This window comes from Chelonia mydas, chromosome 9, assembly GCF_015237465.2.
Source record: "Chelonia mydas isolate rCheMyd1 chromosome 9, rCheMyd1.pri.v2, whole genome shotgun sequence".
NCBI lineage: Eukaryota > Metazoa > Chordata > Testudines > Cheloniidae > Chelonia > Chelonia mydas.
This window is the reverse complement of record NC_057855.1, coordinates 902,469-930,405: the sequence shown is the minus strand read 5'-3', so window position 1 is coordinate 930,405 and position 27,937 is coordinate 902,469. Positions and strand designations below refer to the sequence as shown.

Genomic DNA, 27,937 nt, shown 5'->3' with positions numbered 1-27,937 from the left:
GAAGGGAGCAGTGGCGGGTATAATTTACTTTGCATCTCACATTTAAGACTGGTTGCAAAGTGGGAAAAGCCACTAAATTTGAGAAATTACCATGAAACAGCAACTATAAAAACAGGTTAAAATATTTTGAAGAAGAGGGCCTATGCAAATCAAATAGTTTAACACAAGATACTAGGCTACGAAAAGAAATTCAGTTTTCAATAAACAATTCCATCAGGGGGTTAAAGCCAAAAGAGTGTTCTTAATTAACAATTTAAATGATGCTATTTGCAAATGAGAGTCTAGTATAAGGTTTATTTATAGAAACTTATTATTTCTCCAGCAACTGACATCTTGTTTTCATTTTACAAACAAAAAGGTTTAAAAAATAAATGTAGAAAATACTTATCATGCAAAGTTTTGCAGAAAAGGTTCTTAGGAGCTCAATTCCCAAGTAAATAGTCATAACATTCTGTCTCTGCTTTTATACACCACATTGCAGTACTCAGCACCTGACAACCATCATGATATTACAAGTCCATAAGCAATCTGACGATCTTCTTCCTATTAGACAAGCTAAGGAGACTTTTTTCCTTTTCCTCTCCTTTTCCCCACCCTCAAAAGGTGGGCTATTTTTCAATATGGCAGATTTACAACAAATGGCAGGTACCTTGTACAGTTTTTTTTAAAAAAACTATATATACTGCATTGCAATAATCACAAATTTTGAAACAAATTTACCTAATTTTAGCCTTTCAAATGTCTTGAGATATTGGTGGGGATAAAGCCAAGTAATCCCAGTTTCCAGATTGAAACAACTTTTAAGAAACACCAAGTTGTGCCCAAAGCAAATGAAATGAACCAACCACCAGCAATAAAACAGAAAATATACACACAATATTTTTATAGTGATGGCAAGTGTTAAAGATGATCCTCTATATTACATTTTCTTTATCAATAAAAACCCACTTAAGAAAAAGATAGATTTGTATTTCAGTTGAACTTAATTTACCCCTAACTGCAGTATCAGGGAGATCATGCGTAGCTTGTTTTTGAAGATCCCTTAGTCATCACAGAGCCTATGTGCTCAAAACAAGTTGCCCAAAGTTAATGAAAGCTAGGGGTGTATAACGAATTCAAGATAACCCTTCCGCCAGGATAGTACAGCCCACCCATATCTGGTGTTTTATGGCTTGTCATGGAAAACAGATTCTTTTTAAGATCTACCTTTGTTTACTTAAAAGTAAAGAATGTGTGTGTCTATAAAGAAAATCCTGCCCAGGTAGTACTGAGGATGCTAACAGCAGCACCCCCTTGGGGGATTGGCTGTAAATGCGATTCTGTACAAGCAAGAATGAAAAGAGGGGCAGGAGGAAGAGGGGGCAAAAGAGAACACGTGGCTTAAACTGCTCGCTCTTTGGCCCAATCTAGTCTATAGAAACTGCCACGTTTGACACTGAGTGACAGACAGCACATGCAGCATTGAAACTGTAGCTTTACTGCAGGTCAACACCATTCAGCAGCTGTTTAGCTCCTTTCTTGTAACTGGACAGTTTGTTCATAAGTGATGCCAACCCATCCACAGAGCGGCCCTGTAAATCTAACAAACCAACAATATAAATGGACACATTTAGGAAGACAAGCACAGCAAAGAACTCCAACAGCCACATCCTGGCTCTTGTTTTGGCAGGGGGAGGAGTGGAGAGGTGAAGGAAGAGAACGCCATCCTTCATGGGCACAGGTGTCTAGCAGTTAGTGCTTTCTTATATGAACAGATGCTAAAAATTCTCATCTATCAAGAGAACTGGAGAGGGTCTAATCCTTGAGTGCTATATGCCCTTCAACTCCTGTAGTTAATCAAGCCAATGGATGTCAGCTCCCACTAATCACCTCACCTCTCATGGGAGCCCCAGCATCTCTCATGGTTCAGCCAAAAGTGACCAGAATCAAGTTTCAATCAATATTGGTGCAATAACAACATGATCTTTAAAAAAAAGACTGACTGGAAAAACTGTAGCAAATAAAGCAACTATTTTTCATATAATCAAGCAAAAACAGATGGCTCACACAATCGCTCCTTACTTCCAATTAATGGAAAAGACAATTACAGCCAGAAATCAAATCAGGCCTCCACCAAAATTATGAGGTTTTTGTTTGCCTTTTCATGATTGAGCCTTTAGGATTCACGTTTTCAAATTTTTACTCCACAGCCATGAGGGCTAGAAATGTTTTTATTAATCAATAATGAAAGTTGAGATTCTCACCAATCACACAAATCCAGGAGCTGCGGCTAAGAAATACTAAATATTATAAGAGCTGGCAACACATTATCTACAAAATGGGACACTGACCAGAGACTTAGGAATCCACACGCTAATTTGGTATAGCTCATCCCCACACTTTTGGCAGAAGATTCAATCTACTGAAACATTCCACGTGATATTTTTCCAGTGATAAATATGGCATTCTAGTGTTTCAGAAAAGCTCACACGTGAGTTCAAATTAATTGTAAAGTAACTTTTTCATTCTTTTATTCAGACTTCATAAATATATTTTGGACAGGAAGTCATTTTAAAATAGGTCCGTATAATTACAGACGTTTGGAACGTATCAAATTTAATTCAAATTTAAGAGAAATACAGACATAATTGAATACAAAATATTCCATGACCAACCCACAGCTTTAAGTGTACTTCATTTGCGGAATAAAACCAAGTACTACTCTGAATACCAGTACATCCACACCATAATCAAGATCTTTTGAGTGGGATGTTATTGTTTACAGTAATCTGTAGGTTCAGTACTCTCTCTCCATCAGGGCTATAGAACCACACTGTTAACAGCACATAAATTATACATTATAGGACAATCTCCCTTCTATTCTTCCAAAAAGCCTTCATCTTACAAAAGCAGCTGCTGCAAGTTACATTGGATCAGGAAACTTCTAAACCAGTGGTTTTCAACATACAGATTACAAGTCCCAAGAAGGAATTAGGTCATCAGCAGTTACTAGGCAGAGTGGAAGGCTGGCACAATAGAAAGCTACGCCATTCCATCTCCATAGCACTGAAGTAGATTTGCTCAGATAAATACTTATCCTCAGATGCTAGCAGCACGAGTTCACATCACAGCAAGTCAGAAGGTGCAAAGGATCCTAAGGCAGATCTTAAGGGAATCAGTAGAGAGTGACATTTGGGGGGCCTGAGGGGGAAAATATTGGAAAGAAGTTTTGAGATCTGAACAGATAAATAAGGAAAGTTCCAAAACCCATCCATCCCCAAGGGAAGAGAGCATCACAATCAGATGCAAAATTAAGGTCTGCACATCTCCAGTGTACAAATATCCCACCAGTTGTTAGTGTCGTCTTAGTCAGGAACTAGTAACCGATTCCAAACAGATTTCTTTTTAGACCACAAAAATAATGCAGCTCTTCTCTTATAAAGATTGAGAAAATAGGAGTCATGACATACCTTCATCTAGAGTAACAGGTCAAAAAAATTCTACAAAAAGTTACGCTACTAAAATCATCCCTTTTTAACTGCTAAATTCACCTGATAGTACGTATCAGCCTGTTTGCTGCACTGCTTGGTTCATGAATTCCAAAACCCTTCTATTACAAGAGATACCACAACAGAGTCAAATAAATAATCAACAAAAGCAAAGATACTGATTTTTTTGTATGGTTTAAAGCATGTGGTGACAATATGCGCTATGCAAGTTAATTTGTCTCAAATTTCTGGTTTGATGGATTATGAAGCTGTACTCTCCATGAAATACTAGGCACAAGAATAACCAGTTAGGCAGCTTTTCTGCCTAATATACGAGTCTCTAAAGTTAACATTCTTGGCAATACAACACTATAACTGACATGCCTCTCAATACTTAAGAGTCGCAAAACCACGAAGCACTGTATAAGTTTGTAGCTTTGACAAGCAGTTACAGTTCTGGGCAGATCTCTTCTATGCTGTCCACTCTATTCTCCAGCTGGTCACTAGTAGCATGTGCTGTATAAGAGAAAAAAGGAGAGAGATTATGAAACAGATTTAAATAAATATTCATGGTTTGAACCACATCCACTCACAAGGCATTCCTTTGTTGCCACAAAGAGCAGAGGTAACATTTGGCAACCCTGAAACATACTTGACTCAGGATACACTGCATTACACTGCAATGTAAGCCCAGGGTTTGAACTCAGACTCAAGCCTACCCCGCCCCCTTCCATCTACATATAATTGTGCTAAACCAGGGTCCCAGGATCCCACCAGCGTGGAGGGTGCAAGCCCAAGTCAAGTCAGGACCCAGTTCATGCCCTTTTACTTTGCAGTGTAGATGCAGCGAATGAGAGTAGATTATCAAGCCCTAGGGTTAACAAACCCAAGATCTGTTACCTCAAGTTATACTAACCATGGGCTTATGTTGAAGTGTAGACATACCCTCTGTAACCTGCATTTTTTTCTGGGACCTCAGCCACTACCAAAACCCTCCCAAATAGTTCACTTTATTTTCTCCTAAAATGCTGAAAAAACAGAACCTCTTAGCACAGGGATGGCCAACCTGTGGCTCCGGAGCCACATGCGGCTCTTCAGAAGTTAATCTGCGGCTCCTTGTCTAGGCACCGACACCGGGGCTGGAGCTACGGGCGCCAACTTTCCAATGTGCTGGGGGGTGCTCACTGCTCAACTCCTGGCTCTGCCCCAGGCTCTGCTCCCATTCCACCCCTTCCCGCCCCCTCCCCAGAGTCTGCTATGCCCTCACTTCTTCCCCTACCCCTCCGAGCCCCCTGCAGATCAGGAAACGGCTGATCGGGAGGTGTGGGGAGGGAGGGGAAGATGCTGATTGGTGGGGCTGCCGGTGGGCAGGAGGTGCTGGGAGCAGGGGGGAGCGCTGACGGGGGGCTGCTGACGTATTACTGTGGCACTTTGGCAATGCACATTGGCAAATTCTGGCTCCTGCTCAGGCTGGCCACCCTTGTTTTCGCACATACACAGCATGTGAGAACACAGGATCCTTGCTGCACTATGTGGGACCCTGATATATCCTACAAAATTTCTGAGAAGCTACTCATTTGCAGAGCCCAACATACAAAATTCCTGAAACAGACATACTCATCACTTTTTAGCTCAATCTTTACTCCTGGGTGGACTTCCTATACAGAGTTTTGAAATGAAGCAGCACAGTACTATAGTGAAACGCTGCATAAGTATAGTTACAATTAACACATGCCCTCACTTGCTATTTCAGCCTCACCACACTATATGAATTAAAGAAACTAGCACATTAGCCATGACTTCTAAGATTTTCCTTAAAGGATTTCTGAATCAGACACACCCAAATTTCAGCTCCATACAATATTACGGAAGAAACTTTTGCATTAAACACACACAATACAAAAGAATGATCTTATTCCAACCCTATAAGTAACTAACGCCATCTTGCAAATCCCAGAGGGCTTAAGAGAACACCAAAAAAACAATGCTTCCCACTTACCATCTTGGCAGAATGCAGTCCTAAAGTATTTTTATGCAGCCCAAGTATTAATTGGTTCAAAGCAACTGTCTAGTGGCTAGAACAAACAAGGAAACTTAGAAACAAGAATAAGAACTTTTGTCTTTGATAAATGATTTGAAGAGCCCAATTTAAAAGGTATCGGGGAAAGTGTTAACAGCCTCCAAATGCCTAAAGGAGTTTGAGATACAAGGATAAAGTCTTTTGAGCAATCAAATGGGGGAGTGATGATATCCTTTGTGGCACTGATATGAACTTTAAAAAAGAAAGGCACCCTGACCCCTTTGCTACAGGAAAAGGATTAGTCAAGCTGCCAGCACAGCCACATCTAACCTAAAAACCTTGCTACAGGGCAAAGCTTTGACTATAGTCACTAAACTAAATTTTCCAAAGCTGCATGAATTCCATACAATAGAAGTTTGTGACTCAGTCCTAGGCAGATTTTAGATCTATAAAATAAAGTTTCCTGTGCTTAATAGGTTATGCAAAACAATACAGTGGTAAACCTCAGCAAGGACAAAAGCCTAACTAGGGGCCCTACTGTTTCTGGAGGGAAATCAATGAACAATTGCATTGGGAGCTGCCTATATGATACCCAGTTCTATCCAGGAATTTGATCTGCGCAGGGGAGATTTCAGAGGGCACACAGCACAACTGTGGTTTTCCCACTTTATCACTGGTAGGAGTATTTTGAACCTAAAATTTCCTATCCCTGAGTCAGTCAAGCCAAATGTTCTCAAGTCCGCCTTTTTGAAAACACGCCCACAAATGCAAAGAGTGAAGAATCTGTTGTGAAAAGTCTGTGTTCCTTCCTAAATGGATATAAAACCTAGTTAAGCAAATTTTATCTCCTTTACATTTAAAAAGCCTGTACAAGATTTTTTAACTTTGTTTCCTCTTGCACTCAAATTGGAGTTGAGTTGATTTGGTAGGATTTAACCAGGTAGCAATGAGATCAGCCTACGTTTCATATAAAGTGGCTTCAAAATGACTGACCAAAATCTACAACACCACAAGCCAAAAGATTATTGTTTAACAACTGAATTCGAGCCTTTGCTAGTTTGTTAATACAATGAGTCAACTGTGAAATACACTAATTCTTCCCCTAAAAAGAGCAAGGGGGGGGGGGGAGAGAAATCAAACTGAACCCAGATGTAGTACAAGATGGATGCAATAGAAAAATCTTAACAGAATAAAGTGAAATAGACAAAGGCAATACTGTTTGTTTTATATCCTCTCTGATTATACTAGAGAGGAGAAAGAGACCATGACCTGGCCTATCAAACACCTTCTGTATGAAAAATTTTACTCAGTTGTTAGGATTAATCAATATTCCCCATTTCTAGCTGGAAAACTGTTCTCCCTGGAACATCCTTTATTGATAGTCCCTGGGGAGGGATAAAACCCATTTTGGATGAGAATTACAAAAGAAGATGGCCCAACTGGATCCTATGCTTACTTAACATTTCCCTCAGAAGGAACTATCAGAGCTCCACAAAGGGATAAAAGATGTCTCCAGAAGCAGTGTCCTGATCAGAACCCAAACAAGCGCTGAAGTTACAATCTATAAATCAATCAGTTGGACAAACAGTCCATGAGGTAGAAATTCTCTCCTACAGATGATCCCAAAGGGAGTTTGTCTCAGGAAGCAGATACAAGTTTACTGACATCCAGGGAACCTTATCTTGTCTGAGGACCCTAACCAACAAACAGAAGCCATAAAGAGAGTAGACAGGGCAATTCAGAAGGAACTGAAGTAATGCAGTATATAATCCTAAAGCAAATCTATACAACTATTAACACCATGCTTTGCATTAAAAAAAAACAAACAAAAACCATGACAAGGATAACCAGAATACCTGAAAGCAGGCTCACCTGACACCAGAAAGGAATGATTTTACAGTCTGGCCCACGAACGCACAACATTCAAGGACAGAACAGGAAGGCACAAATGTACATTAGGTGGTCTGGCTGTTACTGAACTGGATTGATTACCTTCATCTCTCTCAGATAATTGTAGGTTGTCTGAGATCTTATGCACTGACAAGGGCAACTCTTAAATTAGCAAGACCTAGGATGGAGCTTGAGTAAGACCATTATCTCTTTAAGAGCACTGTTCTGGTGACACAATTTCCTCACCTTTTGACAATGCAGAAAAAGGACACTGGACTGGTAGGGTTAAAACTCATTAGTCTTAGGATAAAACAGAAGGGCAGGAATCCACAAGGGAAGGAAGAGAGCATAGGGTGGGAGTGGTATAAAAAAGGATGAAGGGATAGTCATGAACATAATGTCACATGTTTGCCAGTGGACTCTGCCACTGCCTGGAGTCCTAATCAAGAGGAAATGCTGAAGACACCGTTTCACTCAGCTTTTTCACAAAAGCACAGATGAAAAGTCCAGATCTTCACACCTAAATATAACAGAATCAGCTTCCTAAGATAGAGACTTTCAGCAGCCAAATCATTCCCCACAGGAGAGTAAGAGACACCCCACGCTTACATACCATGGGAGAAGAGAAAAAATTAGAAGAGACTCTGCTAGATCTATGTGCCATCTCAGAAATATGACAGATGAATGAGAAACCTCATCAACAGACTCTCACTGGTATAATGTGAATTAAGTAAAGCCAAGGGCTCAACAGAAATTTGACTAAAAGCCAACATAGGAAAAAATACAGGATGTATCAGTTTCCTTACTAGCCAAAACAGAAGATGCCTTATCAGAAACTTTGGGTGGAGACTTATTATACGGACTCAGATTTTAAGCCCATAAATAATTACTATGAAACTTAGTCTTACCTCCCACATAACAGACCACAGAATTTCACCCAGTATATCCAGCAACGGAAGAAGTTAGCCTTCCTTGCTATGTAAGCAGACATCTGAAGTGAAGTCCAGCATGCAGAACCACATATGTGCACAAGGTCATGTGCCCCAGTAGTTATAGGCAGAAGCTAGCTGTTGTCCATAGGTTGGATTTAAGGCTTCCAGACAGACACTATGGACTGAAACTTGCCCACTATGGATTGAAACTGAAGGTAAGCCATGGAGGCTGGAGCATCAAGCACTGCTCTTATAATAATTATTCGTTGTGTTGATTGTAATGTTGATTTGCCTACATTCAGTTTCTTGCCTACCCAAGAAAATAACAATCTCACGACAATGATGTGGTTTTGGACAAGAGTGACCGATCTTCTCCAAACCAGACAATCATCCAGGTAAGGAAATATCTGGACACATAATTCTAAAAAAGAGAGACAACTTCCTGAAGCAATACAGTCCTGTGAGATAGGTCCATGGTAAGGGACAGGAGGGAGCTGAACCTGATGACATGTCCCTCCTTTACAGTGCTGGGCACTTTCCATAGGGAGGGAGGTGAGATATGGTCAGTGTGTTGTCCTTGATCGAACAGTCAAAACAGCTGCTTGAAGGCTGAAGTAGTCTGATGAGAAGGGCCCACTGGGGATGATGCTGACTGGCAACGTCTAGGAGGCTTAGGCCTTCTTTTGAAGGTGTCCTGAGACCTCTGCTGATATAAAGGTCTGTAGTATAACTGAGGTTTAAAAGATTTCCTCTTTGTTACTGTGGTTTAAAGCCCCACTAAATGAAGGGTGGCACTGGAATCTTTGAAGGTGTGCGTGGAGTCACCTGTTGTCTGGGAAAACAGTCTGAAACCCTTGAAGGGTAAATTTTCTATTGTATTTTGCAGCTCCCTCAGGACACAAGAGGCCACAGCCAAGAGGAGCCTTCAATTAAGATGGCTGCAGCCATGGAGCACGAGGCAGTGTCTGCAGGGTCGGTGGCCACTTGAAGTGATGAACAGCTAGCAAAGTGTTCTCAGAAACTATGGCCAAGAGCTGTCCTCAGTACTCCGCCGGCACTCTGTCTGCAAATTTGGAGACTGCTGACCAATTAGTAAAGGTGTATTTAAATCAACAGTGCCTGGCAATTTGACACTCTTCTGAAGACTGGCTGTGGTGCAGGCCTTCCTGCCATTTAAGTCCAGCCTTTTAAAATCCCCGTCTTTAGAGTGGCCTGGAGTGAGACAGCCTGGAATGCTCATTAGCAGCCATGACCATGAGAGAGTAATCAGGTGGGCAAAGAAATAACTGAAGTTCTGCTGAGGAACACGATAGCCTCCGTCCACCTGTTTGGCAGTGGATGGGACAGAAGCTGACATTTGCTGGAGGGTTTTGCCAATTCCAGCAAGTGACCCTTCCCAGGGCAGGGCTCTGTAAGATATCTAGCTACCTGTGCCAGTTATCTTTTGCAAGCTCTGCCCACGCTCCCACAGATGTGGCCACCCTTCTCATAAGATCCTAGAACACTTTAAAATCCTCCAGAAGCGAAATAGATGTTGACTTCTGGGTGAAAGCCTCTTCTGGAGATGAAATATTTGGTGGGGGAGCGGGGAGAGAACATCTAGAGGTTCCTCCAGTATTGCCCTGTCTTTTGTAGGCTCCAACAAGGGAGGAGGCTGAGGAATTGTAGAAGGGGCTTCCCTAGAGGTCCCTGCTATGGGTGAAGGTGACCTCCTTTTAGACTCTGGTGGAGGTCTAGACCCTACTGGAGTAGTCCAAGATGCCCAGTATGGCTATTCCCTTGGGGGTATTCTACACTTCATACTGCCCTGCAATGTGGTGGGTGCCACACCAGGGCCTCCTTGTAAGAGAGTCAATCATAACTTTTAGATTTGGTATCCCTGGAGAGAGGTCTGCAATGAGACCTAGGAGACCTCAGAGAAGACACTGGCTTCTTGTGGCCCAAGTCCGAAGAGAAGATGTAACTCCCCTCAGTAAACAGAGGAGATGTTCATGGAGCTCTTGGTGCTTCTCTCTCAATTTTAGTCTCAAAGCTGTGCACGTTTTATAGATGGAGAGTCCGTCCTCTTGTTGTCAGGGTCCAGCTCCGAAGAAGACTTCTCTTTCTTTGGTGTGGTATGGAAGGAGGTACAAACTGAATGTCTCCCCCACCTAGACAAATTAAGCAGATTTTGTACCTACCTGTGACAGGGATCATGGTCGTGCAAGTGGCACATTGCTTAAACCCTGGGTATTTTTTCCATGTTAATCAGTTCTTGAAACAATATCTAACTATCCTAAACCATACTATACTAAATTTAACTAGAACTATATAAAGCGAGAAGAACTCTTTAGAGAGGCTAGGGAACCAAAGCTAAATAGCTACAGGGAGCTCCAACTCTCACCATAGGTAATAAGAAAGAACTGAGAGAGAATTGGCAACAATGCCCCTTGTATGTCCCAGCTCAGCTCAACACAGGAGGAGAGTCTGGGCATCTACGCCACTTTGTGGTACTGCAGGTAAAATCGCCAACTCAAGTGCATTGAGTGTATACCTACAGTTGAATGTGTATGTCCACAATCACTTGAAGAACAACCAAGAGTTGTTGCCTGCCTGTGAACCTATTAAATCTGAAAGCCTAATTGAGAGCTGTCGGTTCTCTTAACATTAGCCTCATTGCAGACAATTTTTGGAAGGTTGGTAGGAATTTAAGACAGGGACAAGACATTTACTAACACAGGTTTGCTTAAAGTTAATTCCACTTTTATCATTCCTACTCCCCTAAAAACTATACATATAATCAGTTACTCAACGGAGAACTTTCAATCCACTAGCAAAGATAAAAATGAAGAGAGATTGGATTTTCAAGAGAAAAATAATTAGGCAAACGGAGCAAAAGTGAATCAGATATTCAGCCTATTACATAGAGATTAAAAAGGTGATGAAGTATTTCACTGGATTAGGCACAGTGATATAAATGAAAGAATAAACTAAACTGCAGAAAGTTAAGCAACTAGTTCACAAAAAGGAAAACTCAAGCTAAACTAATTAGGAGAGTTACTGGATTGGTAAGCTAGTAAATAAAGTGTTAGAAACTTATACAGTTAATTGGGCATGAGCAGTCAGTCAAGAATTGATAATTACCAGATGCAGCTCAGAAATCAGATTATGAAGCAGGATGGAGTGATGTCAAACAGCAGAGATGGAAAAATACTGCAAACGCGTGCCCGTCTTTCCCCTGGAGAGTGCAGCTGGGGAGCGGAGCTGCCTCCCTGCTTTATAGCAGGGAGCAGAAAGAAGATGGCAGCTTCAAGCCATGGAGAAAGGCCACAAAGATTCCTACTGGTGTCCTCCTTTCCCCTGGAGAGTGAAGCTCTAGTAAATAGCCATTATATGTCTTAGGATTATGCATTACTAGGACCCTACCAAATTTACGGCCATGAAAAACGTGTCACGGACCATGCAATCTGGTCTCCCCTCATGAAATCTGGTCTTTTGTGTGCTTTTACCCTATACTATACAGATTTCACAGGGGAGACCAGTGTTTCTCAAATTGGGGGTCCTGACCTAAAAGGGAGTTGCGGGGGGTATCGGGGGGTCACAAGGCTATTTTAGGGGAATTGCAGTATTGCCACCCTTACTTCTACGCTGACTTCAGAGCTGGGCGGCCGGAGAATGGTGGCTGCAGGCCGGGAGCCCAGCTCTGAAGGCACAGCCACGGCCAGCAGCAGCGCAGAAGTAAGGATGGCGTGGTGTGATATTGCCACCCTTACTTCTGCACTGCTGCCTTCAGAGCTAGGTGGCCAGACTGTGGCGGCTGCTGACTGAGGGCCCAGCTCTGTGGGCAGCAGCGCAGAAGTAAGGGTGGCAATACTATACCATCCCATCCTTACTTCAGACTGCTGCTGGTGGCGGCTCTGCCTTCAGAGCTGGACTCTCAGCCTGCAGTTGCCGCTCTCCAGCTGCCCAGCTCTGAAGGCGGCACCGCCAGCTGCAATGCAGATGTAAGGGAAGCAGTACCGCACCCCCCTATAATAACCTTGTGACACCCTCCCCCCAACTTCTTTTTGGGTCAGGACCCCCTACAATTACAACACCAAGAAATTTCATATTTAAATAGTTGAAATCATGAAATTTATGATTTTTTGACTCCTATGACCGTGAAATTGACCAAAATGGACCATGAATTTGGTAGGTCCCTATGCGTTACCACAGAAAGCTAAACAATCAGTGGGTCTGAGAATGACAAAAGCTGCCTCCCCAGGAGCAGTTATTGTGAGCTTTAGCCCCACAGTAATACATATTGGTACCAAAATATGTGATTTCAGTCAAGAATTGAAAATACTAGTTGCCCAGTCACCTTTCCTGGGGACGGTGGAAGCCTAGACCATTTCTGGAGAATTTCTCATTTTACAAAAGACTGTAGTTTATAGTGTTGGGAAGAAAACCTTCCAAATATCAACTAAATGTAAACTAACGCAACACCTTCCAGAGTCTGCTGACAGCTCTAGTGCCTCTGCTACTCACAACTTTGCCAAGCAGCAGCTCAGCAAGGTTAAGACTTCAGATTCATGGCTACTACAGTCTTGTGAGCACCAGTGAAATGGGGGCGGGGAGGAGAGAGAGAACACATCACCTTCATGATGCCCACAGCTGTTTCAAAGAGCTGAGCTGCAGCAAAAGTAGGCACTATAGTTCTTAATGGGGAGGACACCCCAAAAACAGTCTGGGGGGAAGGAGCAGCAGGGTAAGAGATGGAAGTTTAGAGATGGAAAGAGAAAGCGTGCTCGCTCTCTCTCCCTCTCTCCCCACAACAGCTAGAAGTGGGATGAAACTTCATATTTATAAAAAATTGCTAGCCCGAAGCTGATACAAAGGATGGAGTCCTGAAACAGATTCCATAAACAGCACCCAGCTAGAAACCACAGAACTCTTCCAGCAGGTGAGATGGCAGGGCGGCTGGGCTTCTCAGTGCAGATACAGAAATGTAAAGTCATTATATAAAACAGGAAACCACATACCAATGTCCTAACTGCTTAGTTGCAAAGTTGCAGTAATGTAAGTGGAAGATTTTAGCTAGAATGGTAGAGACCTGCTCTGCTCTACTCTAACACTAGATTAGTACTTATGAGGTGTGGTGCCAGCCCACAAAGTGGTATGGCAGCACAGTGGAAAGCAAGTGCAAAGAGACACTCCGACATGCCTAGTGCTTATTTTAGTCATCAGTACAGGTCTTGCTCCCACCTCAGTAAAAGTACTGGCAAGCTGCTGCAACAAGGGTCAGCTTGCTCAGAGGAAGTAGGACTGGCTGTAGAGAACTTCTGACGTGTTTGAAACAAATGGGCTTACTTGTCCATTGTGTCACCACAAAGGAGAACCCCTGCATTTGGGACAGCAACAATACCAATTTGGTGTATTTCTAAAGCTAAGAACCTAGATGTCAAGATGGTGCCTAGATAATACAATGATGGAGGCTATATAAATACAGCAGAGGGAAGGGGATATTCTCAGCCTTTGTGGTTACAAATTGAGTGGAAGAGAAGGGTAAACCTCTTTGCTTTTCTGCACTTCTGGCAGTTCAAAGGACCACCATGCTTAAACATTCCTTTGACGATTAGCTGCTCACCAGGTTCAACGGTTTCTGTACTCATGTTTTCTACATCTCCAGCATCGTGCATTTCTTGATCTTCATCATCCTCCTCCTCCTCCTCATCCTCCTCCTCACCATGTAGTTCTTTTGCAATTAGCTGCCTAGCCAATTTGATATTTCGTCCTTCGTTATAATGCATTTTTCTCTTCATTTCAAACTGTTTCTTTTTTTCTGTGGAAAGAGCAGGAAAAGATTCTTAGATATATTCTTACACTAGTTCTTTGAAAACATTCCAACATATCACTGTTTGCCAGGTAGGAGTTACCTCTCCCAGAGTGTATGTAATCTTTATGTCGTTTAAGTTATTGTATGTTTCGAATTTAAAATGTTTTCTTTAAGTAATTAGTTTAAAATACTCTATGGAAGGATTGTGTGTTAGCAAACTACAGCTTAGTGCTCTTAATTACTAGTCAAACTAACAATTAACAAGATGGCCATAAAAATTTTGCCAAGTGAAAATAAGTCATCTCAGTAGAGTGGGGCACAACTTACTCCTCACATGCCCTTACTAGGGGATTATCTCTGTTTTGGGAAGACTTAGAGATACAGCCCCAGGAAGTATGGGAAGAACAACAATTTAAGAATTAGATTTGTTGCCACTTAATTACCCATAAACAGTTATGGAAGTGACAATAAGAAAAAAATCCTGACGTATTTTAGTCAGCGTCTTCCCCAAAGAAGGAAATCTGAATGGATTTGAGGGTGTCTTAAAAGTCTGACTGCTACTCACCAAACATAAGTGATGAAATCTGGACCAAACAAAAACACATGGGAACTTTTCATTCGGGGAATGCAACGGCATACCTGCCCCTATTAAGTGATGCAAGACTAACTTCTCTTTAGTCCTATAGAGAACTTGAACAAATCACTGCAGAGGCCAGCAGATCAAGCCCTAGAGCTGGCTTAACTTGCTTGCCAGCTAACTGCCAAGAGGCAGCTACCAGGGGCATATTTTCCAATCGTAGAAGAAAACCTCTTTCCACCCTTCCCTAAGATCCCAACCTCTGAGCATGTGCCGTAGTTTTTCCCTATGAAATAGGTGCCTGGTTAGGGTATGACAATTCACCACAACCATATTAATCTTTGCTTCTTGGCAGCCCCAAGTACAGCTTCAACTTCCTTGTCAGAAGTGAAACAAAGTTCACACTCTAGAAATGGAGAAGTGGGACCAGAAAAAATGAGAAACAGCAATACCTCTCTGCAGTCAACATCAAACGCCTGGGTTTGAAACCCAAGATGTTTCACGGCTTGACCATTCTGTTAAAATGCTATAGTCCAAGTTAATTCAGAGTAGTGTCTGCTTTAAAGCTATACTGAAACAACCTATTGAGGAATCGCTACGGATAGCCTGCTAGCTCCCTCTTCCAGCTGATTCATGGAATTACATTGGCTGGAAAGTGTAGCTGCTTTTCCTGCCCATTGAGAGGTAAAAGTGCTATATAGATAGCAATAGACAGGTATTAGTGATAAAGTCTAGGGCTGTCAATCGCCATTAACTCAAGCGATTAACTCAAAACAAATTAACGGTGATTAATCACAGTTTTAATTGCAAATATTTGTAATAAACAATATAAAGTGAGCACTGTACACTTTGTATTCTGTGTTGTAACTCAAATCAACATATTTGAAAATGTAGAAAACACCCAAAAATATTTAAATAAATAGTATTCTATTATCGTTTAACAGTGCAATTAAAACTGCGATTAATTTTTTAATCATTTGACAGCCCTAATTAAGTCCAACTGAAAGATGTGCAGATTAAGGGGTAACCTTCCAAAATAACACCATCTCTGGGTCAATACACTAGCATTTGTGGAAACTACTCCCATTACCGTCATCTTACAAAAGCTCCTCCAAGACAAGTGAGCCTGATCTTTATGAACTTGCTCCCAGACTAGTTTAGTAGCTGCAATTTAATCAAACCAAATTTGGAAGTATCCAAGTCAACAAGGAATCTAAGTTACCTCCAGAGAGCTGTTTCTCCATTTTCAGATCACAGCATCTTACTGACGGATGGTATCTCTCTTCCTCCTCAGACATTTCTTACTGAAAGAAACAAACTATTCAACAACAGAAAAAATAAAACCTACCTCGTTCTTCAGGTGTTAACTCTTCATCCTCATCCTCCTCCTCCTCTTCCCTGCACTCTTCTTCTTGAGCTAGAATCTTGGGTCCTTTACCTTCAGCTGCCACTAACCTAACAAAAACGTACACGAAGACGTGCTGAAGCAGAGTATCAACATCTCACAACAATTAAGTACTTAGCTTGTATGTATACATAAAAAAAACCTTCTGGTATACATAAAGATACTTTTGTCCATCATTCAGGACTAGTGTCTCAAGTTAAGTTCGAATTTACTCTGCAAAAACTTTGTTTTCAATGGTGTCATTTGCATAGGAAGCTACTACTCAGCATGAGTAGTCATGGCAAAATCCAGCTCTTAATAAAAACAGTAACATCTACCCGAAACCAAGAAATTACTCTGAAGACAGACAATTTTCAAACTTTGTCAATATTCTATTGCCAGCACCACTTACTTTTTAGCTAACACATCTGCTGTTACAGGTTCATTCAATTCTGAATCACTCACTGCATCTTCATCGTCCTCTCCAACCATACTAGAAAGACAAACAAGCAAGAGAATTAATTCTAAACTATCTCTGATAAACATTTTGATCAGTAGTGCAGACATTAGACAACTTTACTTATTTCAGTTCAACTATTCCTTTAAAACGCAATTCCAGGTTTTTCTTTTTCTGGTTTAAATATTTTGATGCAAACAGTTTTGTTTCCTGTTACACAGATACTAAGTCTATTCATTGCAAGACCCTGCAGTGTAATCTACAGACAGAATTCCAAAAATGTGTAAAGCTTAAAACATTTAAAGCTTCTCAACATCAATTTATCCCCATTAAAAATGCTACAAAATATTCAGCCTAAGCCTTTGTTTAAAACATGTAACATTCTTCCAAATGTACCCTAAGTTACTGTTGTCTCATCCAACTCTCATTAACTCATCACTTACAATTCAGGTGGATTACCTGAAGCCTGTCATGCAGTCAGCTATAGTTCTAGCAGATACAGTATCATTCACAAGCTTAAGTACGCTGCTAAACTACTTAGGTGTAGTCAAGTATTGCATCATACTCAATTATTAAAGAATGTTTAAGTGAGTTTACCTATGGTAGGGAGTGCTTGGTTCATCTATTTTCATTAAACCATAGTCCTTGCCTGCTGGATGGTACGTAGCTAGGATGTTCATTTCATCCCATTTTTGGGACTTTTTACTGAAATGAGAAAACAAAGAAAGTTAGTTTCCCCATATGCTAAAAGACATTTTATTCTCTTTTGACAAGGAAGCAGAACATGCAGGTCCTCCTTTGGTTTCCATTTCCTGACATGTACAAATAGGGAAAGGTCAAGCAGATGGCTGGGAGATTCCTTGAATTAGTAAGCAAGGAAAAAACTAATAAAATATATTTTGAGACAAGCACTGTTATAAATTATAACTTCATATAGTTCTACTAAGTGAGCGGTTTTCAATATTTTTTGCAAAATAGATGTTAGACCTCTTTATAGTGCTCTGCTATTAAGTATTTGCTAAATGGAGAGACAGTGACCGAGCAAGTTATGAAAAATGGAGGTAGACGAGTATGAATTACTGAGTCTTCTGCCTGTCAGGAGAGTATTTATACAACTTAAGTCTTAGTCATCATGTGTATTTTTACACTGTCATGGGGTACACATGAATGTTTTCCCTATAATCTCTGTTCACAATAAGGACTATTACACTAAACAAGAACTTAGAACCACAGAGTTAGAAGGGACTGCAAAGGTCATCTAGTCTAACCCCCAATGGGGAGCCTCAGGTGCTGGTTATTATGTTAGAAAATCCTACCAGATGCCTGATCATCTTTAGGCCCCTAAGATCTGATCCCATGTCCTCCAGGGTTTTAAAATTAAATAGATCTCATCTTCTCTCACTGGATCCGGAACAAATCCCTGTGGAACTCCACTTGAGACCTCCTTCCAATCTGCCATCCTCTGATTAATAGTTACTCTGTTTGTGGTTGTTTAACCAATTATGTATCCACTTAATGGTAGTTCCACTGAGCCTGCATTTCTCCAGCTTACTTATGAGAATGTCATGGAATCATAGAAGATTAGGGTTAGAAGAGACCTCACTCAGGAGGTCATCTACTCCAAACCCCTGCTCAAAGCAGGACCAACACCAACTAAATCATCCCAGCCAGGGCTTTGTCAAGCCAGGCCCTAAAAACCTGGAAGGATGGAGATTCCACCGCCTCCCTAGGTAACCTATTCCAGTGCTTCACCATCCTTCTAGTCAAATAGTTTCTCCTAATATCCAACCTAGACCTCCCGCACTGCAACTTGAGACCACTGCTCCTTGTTCTGTCATCTGTCACTGAGAATAGCCTAGCTCCATCCTCTTTGGAACCCACCTTCAGGTAGTTGAAGGCTGCTATCAAATCCCCCCTCACTCTTCTGTACTGCAGACTAAGGGCTTGGCTACGCTTGCAAGTTACAGCACAATAAAGCAGCCCCAGGCGCACTAGCTGACTACCTGTCCACACTGGCAAGGCACGTAGAGCACTCTGATTCCACGGCTACAGCACTGTTGGTACCCCATCTCGGCGAGTGGAATAACGTTTGCTGCGCCCCCGCTGGAGCGCTGCAGTACCAGTGTGAACGAGGTGTTGCATTACTGCGCTCTGATCAGCCTCCGGAAATGTCCCATAATCTCCTTAAGTCAAGTGGCCACTCTTGTCATTGTTTTGGAACCGCTGCAGGAATGCGGATATGCCCTTTGAAAGCTCCGTTTCTGACAGCCAGTATGCTTATCTGCTCCGAGACAAAGCAACCATTAGTGTGGAAAGCTGTGAGAGAGAGGGGGAGGCAGGGGGGTGAGGGGGGCCTGCTGCTGTCTGAACTTACAAGAGTATGCTGACATTCTCTCAGCCCCCCACTCTCCCCCCACATACACACAACACACTCCCTGTCACACTCCACCCCACCCCACCCATTTGAAAAGCACGTTGCAGTCACTTGCATGCTGGGATAGCTACCCATAATGCACCGCTCCCAATGCCGCTGCCAGTACCGCAAATGTGGCCACACCAGTGCGTTTGAAGCGGTCAGTGCGGACAGACTGCAGCACTTTCCCTACTGCGCTCTCCGAAGGCTAGTTTAACTCAAAGCGCTCTACATCTGCAAGTGTAGCCATGCCCTAAATAACCCCAGTTCCCTCAACCGCTCCTCATAAGTCATGTGCCCCATCCCCCTAATAATTTTCGTTGCCCTCTGCTGGACTCTCCAATTTGTCCACATTTCCGTAGGAGAGGCAAAGCTACTTTTGTAATGAGCCAGCTACTCCCAGTGCCTATTCAAGCCCAAATTAATGGTATTAAATTTGCAAATGAATTTTTAGTTCTGCTGTTTCTCTTTGAAGTCTGTTTCTGAAGTTTTTTTGTTCAAGTATAGCCACTTTAAAATCTGTTATAGAATGTACAGGAAGATTAAAGTGTTCTCCTACTGGCTTCTGTATGTTACCATTCCTGATGTCCGATTTGTGTCCATTTATTCTTTTACGTAGGGACTGTCTGGGAGAAGGGCATTGCTGGCACAAAATCTGCAAGGGCACCAAAGAGGGGCTACAACTGATTGTGTTTTCTTTTTCAGATGACTATGTGTTTTGGAAGCAAAAACCAATCCAGCACCAAAGAAGTTCACTAAGTATAAGAAACAGATCTCAACATTAAAAATCCTACCCAAAAGTTCTGTTCAAATGTGGTGTGAAGTAAATGTTACTAGGAAGTGAAAAACCATATGGTGATGTTTTGTAAATTGGAAAAAAAACAAAAAACTCTGTATTAAAACTAGGAATTAATATTTTGAATCAATTGTACAAATTTTAAAAATATGTATTTTAACACTTCAGGTAAAACTAAAAATAGTAAAAAAAAAAAAAAAAGAAGATTGATATGCCATAAACTGGAAACAGGTCCAAATGACTTAGGCCCTGTCTACACTGGCAAGTTTCTGCGCAGTAAAGCCGCTTTCTGCATTGCAACTCCCGAGGCACACACACTGCCAAGCCACTTAGTGCGCAGAAACTGCGCAGTTGCAACACTGTAAAAAAACCACCCCGATGAGAGGCGTACAGCTTTCTGCGCCAAGAGTACAGCACCGCAGGGCCAGTGTAGACACCCTGGTCAATTACAGTGCTGCAATTGGCCTCCGGGAGGTGTCCCACAATACCTGTTCTTGCCTCTCTGGTCATCGGTTTGAACTCTACTGCGCTGCCCAGAGGTGACCAACAGTCATCACCAGCTTGTAAATTCCTTTGAAATTTTGAAAGTCCCCTTCCTGTTTGCTCGGTGATGCGTGCAGTGGTCTCAGCGCATCTTTCCAGGTGACCATGCCTGCTCCATGCATCAAGCGATCCCCCTCTTGGAGCAATGCTGAGCTGCTGGACCCCATCGGGCATTTGGGGAGAGGAGGCTGTCCAGTCCCAGCTGCGCTCCAGCCATAGGAATTATACCACCTATGGCCAGACTTCACGAAGCATGACAGAAAGGGGCCATGACCGGAACACACTGCCATGCAGAGTCAAAGTGAAGGAGCTGTGGAACGCCTACCACAAGGCACAGGAGGCAAACTGCCGCTCCAGTGCTGCGCCCACGAGCTGCCGATTCTACAAAGAGCTGGACGCAATACTCGGTGGCAACCCCACCTCCACTGCAAAGGCCACTGTGGATACTTTGGTGGCTCACATGCCAGTCGAGAGTGGACCACGCCAGGAGGAGGAAATCTTGGATTTCGATGTTGAGGGGCACGGGGACCCAGAGGCAGAGGTCAGAGATGCATGCAGCCAGGAGCTCTTTTCTACCCCGGAAGAAGCTAGCCAGTCACAGCCCTCGGATCTTGGAGAAGCACAAACAAGAGAGGAGGCCCCTGGTAAATGGATTTGATTTTGGGAATTGCTAAAACAAGTGGTTGGGGGCAGGAGGGTTGCAGAAAGCAGGCTTGTGCCTGTATGATGTGCGTACCACCACATGCCTAGTCTGAGCGGCGGAACAGGCTGTTGATTGACTCCCTCACCTCATGGGAACAAGCCTCAGAAACCTCCGGGAAACTCTCATGGAGACACTGGGCAATCCGCTGCCGCAGGATCTTTGGCAGAGCTTCTTTGTTTCTTGCCCCAATAACGGTAAGTTTCCCACATCACTCTGCCATCGTGGGGGGACCACTGGTGCACACAGGCAAGCCATAAAAGGGTCAGGCAGAAGCCACAGTCATGGAGAAGACCCTCCCTTGATTCCCTGCTCACCCTCAGCCACGAGATATCTTCCATAATGAACACAGCCTGAGGAAAATGTGGGGACAGGAATGATTTTCAGGGCCCCTCATACAGTGCTGGCTGTCCCCAAGGGCCACGTGCCCAGTGTACAGTAGGGTCCGGGAACAGTGATTTATCCTGCCCCTGAGGCTACTCACCATTTTGGGGGTCTTGTGGCTCATGTCTGCTTGCCTGGGGTCAGCCAGCTAGTGACAGGTATGTGAATAGTGGCTGTGTTTTAAATCACTAAATCAGTGTTCTGTGTTTTGAAAACAATACTGCTCCTGTAAAATGTTGCATTTTGGCTTCACAGAGATGACCTTAGGATCCCAGCCTCCTTCTTTGTTATCGCCAGCTGAACGGCTGCGCAGAATTAGGAAGCAGCCACGAAGAACTAAGGAGGACTTCCTGCGTGATGTTATGATGCACTCTGCGGCAGAAAAACAGGAATTGAAGGAGCGTCAGGACAGCGAGAAGAGGGACTGAAAGGAGAATGTAGCAAGCCAGAATGGAGCGGCTCTTAAACGTTACGGAGCGCCAAACAGACATGCTCCAACTGATACCAGCACTGCAAAACAAGCAGCTCCGCACCCGCACTCCCCTGCAGCCACTGTCATAGAACTCTTTCCCATGCACCCCCCAGACACCACCAGTACACTCTTATCAAACTCCTGGTTCCAGTCTGTACCCGCGGCATTCCACTCCTCCCCCATCACAGTACAGCACTGAGGACCCCCAGTTCCCACTGCACTCAACAGCCATCCCTCTGCAGTTTGGCCCTGCTGAAGTACAGTACCCCCTGCACTGTACTCCAAAGGAGAAGGCTGGATATGATCCCTGGACATGCATAAATCTTTAACCATCCCGGTACCCCACCTCTTCCTGGGACCTTCCCTTCCCCATCCCCCTCAGTGCTGATGTGTTTTTTTTGTTTGACTCTCTCCGGCTGTTTTTTAATAAAAGAATTGTGTTGGTTTGAAAGCAATCTTTATTCTATTAACTGAAATCAAACAAACAGAGCCCTGCAAAGCAACAGACAATTATCTTAAACCTTCATATTGCATCGCCTGCATCAATCACAATCACCTCCTAGCATTACAAGCACAGCACTCCTGAGCATAGCAACAAATATTAGTGGCTTTCAGCTTCAAATTGCTGCCTCAAGGCATCCCTGAACCTTATGGCCCTGCGCTGCACCCCTCTAATAGCCCTGGTCTCTGGCTGCTCAAACTCAGCCTCCAGGTGCTGAGCCTCAACAGTCCAGCCTTGAGTGAAGCTTTCACCCTTCCCTCCACAAATATTATGGCCAAAAGCACACTCAACAGTCATTCTGCACTTGCTCAGCCTGTTCTTGAATTGCTCCTTGCGGCTGTCAAGGTGCCCCGTGTACAGTTTTATAAGCCATGGCACTAGGGGGGTAGGCAGAGTCTCCCAGGATCACAATCACATTTCGACTTCCCCTATAGTGATCCCCTATAGTGATCCCCGAAGAAGTCCCTGCTTGCAGCTTCCTGAACAGGCCAGTGTTCCAAAAGTTGCGCGTGTCATGCACCTTTCCAGACCAGCCTGCATTAATGTCTGTGAAACACCCACGGTGATCCAGAAGTGCCTGGAGAACCACTGAGAAATACCCCTTGCGATTAATGCACTCGGTGGCTAGGTGGTCTGGTGCCAGAATTGGAATATGCGTGCCATCTCTTGCTCCTCCACAGTTAGGGAAGCCCATTTGTGCAAAGCCATCCACGATGTCATGCACGCTGCCCAGAGTCACGGTCTTTCGGAGTAGGATACGATTAATGGCCCTGCACACTTCCGTCAACACAAGTCCAACAGTCGACTTTCCCACTCCGAACTGGTTAGCGACAGATCGGTAGCAGTCTGGAGTAGCCAGCTTCCACAGTGCAATCACCACATGCTTCTCCAATGGCAGATCTCATTCTCATGTCCTTGTGCAGTAGGGTTAGGGTGAGCTCAATGTACAGCCCCATGAATGTGGCTTTCCTCATGCGAAAGTTCTGCAGCCACTGCACATCATCCCAGATTTGCATCACGATGTGATCCCATCACTCAGGGCTTGTTTCTGAGCCCAAAAGTGGCATTCCACTGTGGTCAGCACCTTCATGAATGCCACAAGGAATCTCGTGTCATAGTGAGATCAATGTCGCACTCCTCTTGCCTTTGCAGTTTAAGGAATAACTCCACTGCCACTCATGATGACGTGTTAGTCAGAGCAAGCAGCATACTGGTCAACAGTTCAGGATCCATTTCTGCAGACCGAAGAGGCAGAGAGCGTGCAGTATGCAAACCGTTGAAAGATAGCCCCAAATGCAGATGGAAGCACAGGGACTGTTGGGATGCAAAACGATGCATCACAGGGCATTGGGACAGGACCCAGGATGCCCCGCGACCCACTCCGACTTCCCACAACTCTTAGTGGCAGAAAAGGAAGACCTGCTTTGTGGGATACCTCCCCAGAGTGCACCGCTCTGAATACCACTGCATGTGCCAACATGATATTGTGCAGGCAGCTGGCAGCGTGAACACACAACAGAGGTTTCCCTTCAGCGCTCTCTAAGAGGCACTGTAACTGCCAGTCCTGTAACTTTGCCAGTGTAGACAAACTCAGGGTTAAATCTATTAAGGAAATACAGTATAATAATATTCAATTTATTTATATGCCAGTGTTATTAACTTTTACCGATCTGCAGCCATCTAAAGAATTGTGCCAACTTGAAACTGGTCAAAAATGGTTAAAGAACTGTTAAAAGAATTTTATGGAGAAAAATTTAAACTTTAAAATGTATAAACCCGCTGAGATGGGGCAGCAACATAATGGGTGGAAACTTGACGGGATCAGCACAGGAGCTGAGCTGTTTTAGACTGGTATGTCACTCTGAAACCAAGCTGACATAGATATGCTGGAGGAACATGACAAGGCATTTCAGTAGAAGCTAGCAGCATGCACTGAATGAGTAAAACCAAGGGCTCATTAATGACACTTTATTAACTGTATATAATATACAATGTAACTGTTTACAATAAAGTACAAGTTAATTTGTTACCATATAAGGTAAAAAACAAAAGCAGTAACATGCAGTACATGGAAGACACATGCTATACAAAATAAAAGTGGCCTGAAGTGATATAAAGCAAGAAAAAATGTCCTTTTATCACCACAGAGAAGTAAAAATTTGGTACAAGGGAGGTAACCCTAATTGGTGCAGGATAAAAAATATTGAACAAGGGTCCACACCATTAAGTTACATGTGTGGGGGTGGGGGCGGACTTAGGAATGTTACCATTTGGAGTATTGGAAAGCAATACAACCCATATGGTGTGGAAAACAGTTTGTTTTCCCTCCTCAATTACTGCTGCAAGACAATGAGAAGGTCTGGGAAGCCCAAGACTTTTATTGCTAGTCGCACCTGGCGGACACTTACATGTCCAGGTATAACGCCTTATAGACAGAGCTGCCAGCATGTGGGTTCAGCACGTGGGAACAGTGTCACTTGAGAGAAGTGACAGGAGTCTAGGGTAATGTGCTAAAATGGTTTGAGTCCTTCCTAGAGGGATGCACCCAACAAGCAGTGATAGTAAACTGCACCTCCACCACTAGACCCCTCATTCATGGGGTTCCACAAGGATCAAATCTCTCTCCAGTCCTTTTCAGCATCTATATGCAACCATTAGATGAACTGGTTAGACAACATGGACTCACGTGCCAGCAATATGCAGCTGACACACAACTCTCTACCTATCGTTCACAGTATACGAGCACACCACTACTGCCACCAAGATGGCACAATGCTTGATGAGATCAGTTGGCTGACTCAGAACCTGAGAAAAACAGAAGTGATGCTTGTAGGCAGAAGAAAGAATTTTGAAGAGTTTGCAGTTATGGTGCACTCTGACGGAAAGTCCACACCCCAACTTGGCCAATTCAGTACGTAGTCTAGAACTATTTCTGAATTTCTTGTTGACACTGAGCTCTCACATTGCAATGTCCATAAGTAATGCTTTTTAACATCTGGGACCAATGCTTTCCAACCTATCTTGGCAGATGAAGACCTACCCTCAGTTATTCACACCTTTATCACTTCTTGGCTGGACTACAGCAAAGGGAAATACTTGAACACAAAACCTTCAGCACTTAGGAAACTCCAACTACTACAAACAGTTGCAGCGCACCTCCTCAGCAACACAGACTACCATCACACCTGTCTTCTGCTCTCTTCACTGGCCTCTCACTGAATTTTGAATCAATTTCAAGGTCTCAGTCCTTACCTTCAAAGCACTCCATATCTTGGGCCCAGCATACTTAAAAGACCATTTAATGGGTTGGGACAAAGACCGTGGTCAGCAACTTCACTCCTCTGGCACAACAGAACTCTTCTCCAGGGGTGATCCGAGACTGTGGAATAAACTACTCCAGAAACTAAGGACTAACACAAACCTCATCACTTTCCCCGCCAACTGCAAGGCGCATTTCTTTAACCTTGCCTTCTCTAATCTAAACACACAGCAACGGGTATATTAAAAAAAAATAAATAAAAGAAAAGACAACTCCACATGCTTCTCCCTCTGGAAAGAGAATGAACATCACATAACATACACATAGAAAATACACTCAGATACTAAGGAGATGATCGTTATATAAAAACCTATATAAAGCAGAACATCACAGAGCAGACAAAGTACTGTAGTGGTGATCACACCTGAATAACTGAAGATGTATCAGTAAAGCCATAGAATGTTGTTTTGTGAATATGTAGCAGACATGTACATATTGCTTTAGGTTTGTACCCACCAATCTATCATATTGTACAGTACTGCAGGGGTAGTCAATAGGTGGATCGGGGGAACCAAATCCAGACTGCCAGATGCTTTTGAACAGACCCACAAATCTTTTTATTTGCTGATCATCATTACTGTTATTTTTATTACACTCTTGTCTGGAATCTGGACCTTAACTAGACCTTGCCCAAGAAACATGGACCTTGGCAAAAAAATAACTGACTATCCCTGCAGTACTGTGTGTATATATAGGATTACGATTGTGACCTCCTTGGGGCACAGAACCTGTTTATGTATGTACAGTACCATGCACACCACGGGCACTCAATAACTTATAAGCCATTTTGATCTGTAAAGTGTTCGCAGGGCCCTAGAGGTTCCTGGCAAGTCTTCAGTGTATATACCACCGTTACCTTTCAGAAAGGCTGTGAAATGAAATAAGTATAGGGATTGTTTTAAAAGGACACTTTCAGAACAAACCCCATGCCTTTAAAGTGAATCCTTTGCCTGTGCCACTGACACCACCTGAGGCAAGACTCCCGAAGTTTAGCTATTACTGGGGTTTGATTTTACACTTTCACCAACAGGGGCATAACCCCCAACGGATCCATTCCTGTCACCGGGCTGGGCGAGGAAAGGGGGCTGACCGGAGGGGAGCTCGCATGGGCCAGCGCCAGCCCAAGGCGCCCACACACCAGTGCCCAAGGGCCTTGGGCTAAGGGACAGGCAGAGACTCCTCCGCCCCTCAAGGAGAAGGGGCTGGTGGCCTGCAGGGCCAGTCCCGCTCCAACCCCTCCAAGAGCAGACTGGCCCCAAGCCCGCCGCCCCAGGGCGGGCTGCTCCCGTGCTCCGCTCAGCTGCCCCCTGGGGCGGGCTCCTGGGCCCGGCGCAGGCTGCCCCCGGGGTGGGGGGCGGCTCCCCGCGCGAGGGAGGCAGGGAGGGAGGGGCGGCGGGCCCGGGGGGGGAGGGGCGGCGGGCCCGGGCGAGGGGTCGGGAAGGGGAGGGGCGGCCGGCCCGGGCGAGGGGTCGGGGGGGGGGAGGGGCGGCCGGCCCGGGCGAGGGGTCGGGAAGGGGAGGGGCGGGCCCTCCGGCTCTCTGCCCCCTGCCCTGGGCTACCCGCGGCTCTGACGGGAGTCGGGAACCTGCCCCGCCCGCGGCTCACCCCTGCTCGTCCTCGAAGGGCCCGGGCGCGGGGCTGGGGCGGCGCGGGGGCGGCGGCGGCGCCGGAGGCTGCGCGCTGCTGCGAAGGCCGCTGCCGCCTGAGCCCCGCTTCTTCAGGATGCCTTTGATGGGCCCGCGCCCCGCCGCGCCCGACGTGGAGGGGGCCGGGGCCGCCATGGCCGGGCCGCTCACGCGGGGAGGGGGCGGCTCCGGGGGCCCCGCGCCGCTTCGCTCAGTCGCAGGCCCACGCGAGGCGCCACAGAACAGCCGCCCGCGCCGCGCGGCCAGTGCGCATGCGCCCGGGAGGCCAGGCGTGCGCCGTGAGGACACGCGCGCCGCAGCCCCCGCCTCCGTCACAATCGGCGAGGGGCGGGGCCGGGCGCGTGGGGCGGAGCTGCGTGCGCAGCGGCTGCCCCGATCCCGACCGAGGCGGCGCGACCGTTGGCGGCATCGCCCCCCACCCCGCCACGGCCGGGTCAGCGCCTCGGAGGGCGCGGCGCGCCCCCACAGCAACGAGCCGCCCCTCCCCCCACGAGCTGCCCCCTGAGGACGCGCGCCCCCGCAGCAACGAGCCGCCCCTCCCCCCACGAGCTGCCCCCGAGGACGCGCGCCCCCGCAGCAACGAGCCGCCCCTCCCCCCACGAGCTGCCCCCGAGGACGCGCGCCCCCGCAGCAACGAGCCA

At 44.8% G+C, this 27,937-nt stretch overlaps 1 protein-coding gene across 2 annotated transcripts; it reads right to left on the bottom strand.

Moving 5' to 3' along the window:
• Positions 1-274: 274 nt before the first annotated feature.
• On the bottom strand, positions 275-27,551 carry PPP1R2 (protein phosphatase 1 regulatory inhibitor subunit 2). 2 transcript variants are annotated; one of them, XR_005226670.2, is made up of 7 exons: positions 27,256-27,551; positions 17,119-17,226; positions 16,477-16,557; positions 16,029-16,135; positions 13,915-14,109; positions 11,433-11,648; positions 275-3,983 (listed from the first exon to the last, which is right to left on the bottom strand). XR_005226670.2 is itself a non-coding variant. In XM_037908219.2 (6 exons), the coding sequence occupies exons 1-6, from the start codon at positions 27,429-27,431 to the stop codon at positions 3,916-3,918; spliced, it is 735 nt and encodes a 244-aa protein (XP_037764147.1). In that variant the 5' UTR covers positions 27,432-27,548; the 3' UTR covers positions 275-3,915. The 2 variants fall into 2 exon arrangements, 1 of the variants encoding a protein (XP_037764147.1); XM_037908219.2 differs by lacking the exon at positions 11,433-11,648 and having other exon boundaries at positions 27,256-27,548.
• Positions 27,552-27,937: the final 386 nt, after the last annotated feature.

Excerpts from the sequence above, each read along its gene's own strand:
- PPP1R2 (XM_037908219.2), bottom strand. The coding sequence starts at position 27,431 with ATGGCGGCCCCGGCCCCCTCCACGTCGGGCGCGGCGGGGCGCGGGCCC. Across the intron at positions 16,136-16,476 it reads GCAGATGTGTTAGCTAAAAA|GTTAGTGGCAGCTGAAGGTA; the intron begins GTAAGTGGTGCT and ends CGTTTTTGTTAG. Across the intron at positions 14,110-16,028 it reads GTTAACACCTGAAGAACGAG|AAAAAAAGAAACAGTTTGAA; the intron begins GTAGGTTTTATT and ends CTCTTTCCACAG.